Source organism: Primulina huaijiensis, chromosome 16 (assembly GCF_012295235.1).
Source record: "Primulina huaijiensis isolate GDHJ02 chromosome 16, ASM1229523v2, whole genome shotgun sequence".
NCBI classification, from domain to species: domain Eukaryota; kingdom Viridiplantae; phylum Streptophyta; class Magnoliopsida; order Lamiales; family Gesneriaceae; genus Primulina; species Primulina huaijiensis.
In genome coordinates, this window is record NC_133321.1 from 16,868,987 (window position 1) to 16,873,884 (window position 4,898).

General features: G+C 35.4%; 1 protein-coding gene across 4 annotated transcripts; it reads right to left on the reverse strand.

The window, feature by feature from the left end:
* Window positions 1-427: 427 nt before the first annotated feature.
* On the reverse strand, window positions 428-4,660 carry LOC140961732 (uncharacterized). Of its 4 annotated transcripts, none has more exons than XM_073420404.1 (2): window positions 4,469-4,660; window positions 428-1,858 (listed from the first exon to the last, which is right to left on the reverse strand). In XM_073420404.1, the coding sequence occupies exon 2, from the start codon at window positions 1,822-1,824 to the stop codon at window positions 841-843; it is 984 nt and encodes a 327-aa protein (XP_073276505.1). In that variant the 5' UTR covers window positions 1,825-1,858; window positions 4,469-4,660; the 3' UTR covers window positions 428-840. The 4 variants fall into 4 exon arrangements, with proteins under 4 accessions (XP_073276505.1, XP_073276504.1, XP_073276503.1 ...); XM_073420403.1 differs by having other exon boundaries at window positions 428-1,855; window positions 3,549-4,660; XM_073420402.1 differs by having other exon boundaries at window positions 428-1,855; window positions 3,008-4,660.
* Between the last annotated feature and the right edge of the window lie 238 nt (window positions 4,661-4,898).

Sequence of the window (4,898 nt, forward strand, 5' to 3'; positions counted from 1 at the left end):
GAATTTACGTTTAGAAGTAAGAAAGCCTATAGAATTTGGAGTATTTTACCGATATTTTTAGTCTCTTTTTTACGGTTTTACGTGGACGAAATCGAAGTGTTTCTTGAAGGAGATATCCACGGCCTGCCGATCCAAAAATACTTTAATTTTCTCGTAATAATTTTGTTCGGACAACACAACTATCTTGCAGAACTAATGATTCTCGATTCTTCAAATGCAATCGCATGTTTTGTTTGATTTTTTTTTTCTTTTAAATCGTTATTACAATCGCCAAGTTTCGGGTTAGTAGAACAATCAGTAACTAGAACTCACCCTTGTAAAATAAACTGTATAACAAAATACTCATCTTCAAGCCAAAGTCAACTACATTTCCCAGAGTACACAACATTAACAAAAAAAGGTGTACCGATCATGGAGGAATCAAAAGTAAAGAAACGAAGCATTCACACATCCACTAAATTCAAGTTACATTCAGATTCAAAGATATCAAAAGTTTCATGGTCCTGCAGATATCATTCCAAGGGTTCGTACAGACTCGAAACCATGAAGACAAGTTCCATGATCATATCGAAAAAAGATAGTTGAAGAGCGATCGATGAAAGACCCAGTCCTAGACCCACAGTTGACAGACATTAAAAAAATATTGGACAATCTGTGCTCAAGAAAAAAAGATGAATGCCTCGAGCACCACTTTACAAACGAGAAACAAACTATCGACAAACCAAAAACCATGGTGACCAATAAATTAATTCGGTGGTTGAGTATCCAATTTCCCGACACGTAAATTCCTGAATTCGAGGCACGCCGAGTAACTAAACAAAAAGGTATCACTAAACTCCATTAGTTTCCAGTCCTAAGCCTTTCTGCTCGCCTCCCAACCAAAAACCTGGCACGAGGACGCCAATTTCGGGAGACATTGCTTCCCATGCTTCTAGCTGCAGTGGAACCTCGCACTCGACGCCCACCAAAATCTACATCATCCAAGGAGTCATAATCCCTATCAAAATTATCAGGAGAGAACCTAGGACTATTCCAATGGCGACGGTATGCTGGGAACCTAAAGAGAGAATCTTCCAAATAGTCAACCTCACTATAATCCGGAGAAATGTTGCGAAAACTCCTCTCTATCACGAAATCACCAATGACCATTGCCCCAGGCATGGTTGATCTGATTGTGCTGAATACATCATTTAGATCTCTCTCATTCTCGAGTTCCTTCCATTTCTCTGCGTGTGAAGGGTCTACATCTCGAGGGCGTGACAGAGGGTGCACCGACTTAACATGTTTCCTAAGCTCCTTGTAAGTTCCAAGAAACGAGCACTTGTCCTGCATGCAGGTCCGTTTCTTCTTGTTAAGGTACCTACGTGCAGGTTCCACCACAGTCCAACCCTTCACTGGCCCACGGCAAAGTGGGCATAGAAGCTCAGATGTTTCCTTCTTCCCATGATGCAAACCTGATCCTTCGGAAAATTCTGTGCCATCAATCAGCCATAGTGATGATTCTGTGCTCTTCGTTGAGGAGACTTTAGTGTAGGCTTTCCTGTACTGCTTAAGACAGTTCGAATATCGATGACTAGTAGCACACATGTAAGCACGGCAGCCCTTCTCATACGAGGAACAAAGCAGTAGGACAGCATTGTGAGGAAAGTCCATACAAACCGCACAAACTGCATCTTCCCACTCTTTCTTTTCTGATGCTTTTACGTATCTCTTCTTATGACGGGAATCTCCAAAGACCTTTGCACACCGTAATGATAACTTGTGCAGGCCAACTGCATGCTGTCGAGGACTAGATTCCTTCTGCCAATCCTTGGATTTTGCCATTTACAACCGAAACCTTTACGGAAGAGTATCCCTGCTTCACAAGAAAAAAATAACTAACAACAGAAACAATTTGAGGAAAGGGTAATTTTATCCAGTTTATTTCAATGTAGAAAGAGTCAGCAATAAAGTATGTCTTCTACTTTACATCCAATTACGTACAAAATAGAATATAAAGCCCGACAGTTTTATCCTTACAACCATCATATTATTTTGCCTTCGTGAAACCTTTTCTTCTAAGGCTAAACTTGGTTGAATTGATAGGATTGAATATTGATAAATTACCCTGTAATTATTGAAATGATAGGATAAGATTAAAAACAATGACAGACAGATAATATTATGTTTGGTTTAGCAGATAAAAATTGTCATAAAAATTATGGATAAAAGATTAATAATCTTTTTACCCTTTTCACCATTTTTTAAACTACCTTCTCCTTCATTTTATGCTATTCTGTGCCAAAATTTCTCAAATCCAAAACCCACAAGCACATATTCTCTTCATATTAATTGTTTCCAGAAATTTATTATCTTCTAATTACTTCTCTTTTATATTTTATCCCATTCCCTTGTTCCCTTTCATTATCCACACTCATTTCCTAAAGTTACTGGAAGTTTGACTGATTGTGTTTAGCTTCTGAAACATCAATCTATCCAATCATTTCAACGAGATAATCAATGGAAAAACAATCCTTGACATCCAAACAAATTTAATTCAAGGGTATATAGCTTTTTTGAAAAATAGAAAACCCATTAGGTTGCACTTAAAATCGATCTATTTGATTTGGAAAAAGGACATTTGATTTGGGAAAAGATATGATAAATCAATAAAAATAACGCCTATTCTAGTTGTATTTGAAATTCACGACAATTACTATTGAAACTGTTTAACTTGACATTCACTTGGTTTGCACTTGAATCGATGAATTTTATTTGGAGGAAATGATTTGATATGGAGAAAGATTTGAGAAATGGATTACAAATGACATTCATCTAGGTTGTATTGAAATCCACCACAATTACTACTGAAATTGTTATTATACTTGATATATAGTGGATTTAAAATTCACTTGAATTTTGTCCATCCAAACAAGTCAAGGTATTTGAAATCCATCAATCCAAGAACCACCTTAAATTCTTTAAAAAAAGGAAAAATATAATAAGAAATAAATCTAAATTTCCGCACCTTCGGAAAATGTTGGAGGAATTTGTCCTTGATTTGGAAAAGAGGTAAAGTTAAATTAAAAGTACAACATGGCAATTGGAAAAATTATGGTCTGTATCAATGTCTGAAAATTGGGAGAAGGTTAGGACAACAAATCTTCTGTGGATTTCTATGCATAAATTTATTTTACTCTTTTTAATTCTTTAGCGTAGAAATGATGATAATACATCACAGCTTGTAGCTGGAAATTTTGGTTATGCATTAACAGTAATCAATGTCGACTGCATGATGCGAGGTTAGACTATATTTTTGGAACCAAACACTGGATAATAAATTATAGTAAACAACTATGCATACATCCCAAACACCAAAGACGACCTAAAGGCCATGGCAATTAATTATTAGCACGGTAATAGCATTGGTAACACCAAGGACCGAGCAGTTCAACCAAGAACTCCGCAAAAAACAAATCATGTAAATACTGATACACAGACAGAACATATATTGAGATATCTAAAAGATTAACACTGAAAATATTATGGATTAACATGCTTGCTCAAACCTTATAAATATTTAAGTCCATATGATGCTACAGAACAGAAGTAATCTGGACCGATCGCTTGGGTTGTCCCTTCCAAACTATTTACTAGGGAGGGATGCTTCTAAACACAAGAATCACTGGAAATCGATCAGAACAAATCTCACGCATTACTGAATAAAATATCAGGACCATGTTTCCGGGCACAACAGAAAGACTGGTGGAAATTGCAAGTAAAACTTATATCTTTTATTCATATATTTTTTTTCACTTCATGATTATAGAAGATGGAAATTAATAAAGAACAATAGTCGGTTTGAAAACAATTTTCACTGTCAATCTTTTCTAGACCACAAACAATATCAATTCCTATGAAGTATGAAATACAAGAAAAAAATACAACTTCAAACTAAAAAATACCAAACTTCACTCAAATTCTTCTTCTAATGGTTTCCCTCCTCTATACCAAAATTTACAACCATCTTGTATCACGAAAGACTAATTTAGTTCCATTCACTTTTGCCTACATTTTCTCTAAAGCTTCAGCTTACGATGTCAAGTCTGCCAGAGTAAAAACTAAAACACCATCACAGCACCCTACAATGCTCAAAGATGCAATCTTTGTGTATAACCTTAAAAATCAAAGAAAAAAAATTCCAAGCCCATAACGCGTCAGAAAATAGGCAAATTACAAATACATGAATTGATATCTCAATTCTCAAAGTACAAGAATCATGCATCGACTCGTAAAAAACTCTTCCGTATGCAGCATCGACACATGAATAAAATCGAAGAAAGCCAAAATAATAATAATAATAATAAAAGGAATTCAATTTCGTTGCATAAAAAGGGCCTTCCTTTATTTTATTTTTCCACATGAAAGTACCGGCAAAACACTTTCAGGTTCGATATAAAATTGAAATCAAAGATAAATCAGGAGTCACCCGAAAGTCTTTGAATGAGAAAATTGCAGCAGCAGGCTTTCCTATGAAATTTTACTGCCACGAAACCAATGAATTTGGTATTTGTTTTGGATCCGATGGGTTGCGAGATAGAGCCGACTGCAACTGCATCTTCACTATTCTGGATCATCGGTATTTAAATGAAAAAAAATCACGAAACTATCGGGTTGAATCGTAAATATTAGAAAATCTCGGTGTCCATATTAATTAAAGACATTATGACGACATTTTCATGTCATATGCAGATATGCTCGTTGAGCCTCGTGATAATACTTGAAATCTAACTAAGTCGACATTTAATTAGTATTTATGATTTTTTTTTTTCGAACGAGCTTTTCACCTGATTTACTTGGCTAATTCACTTGATATACTTAATTAATGTGGTTTACAACGATAGATTTCGAATTTTAAC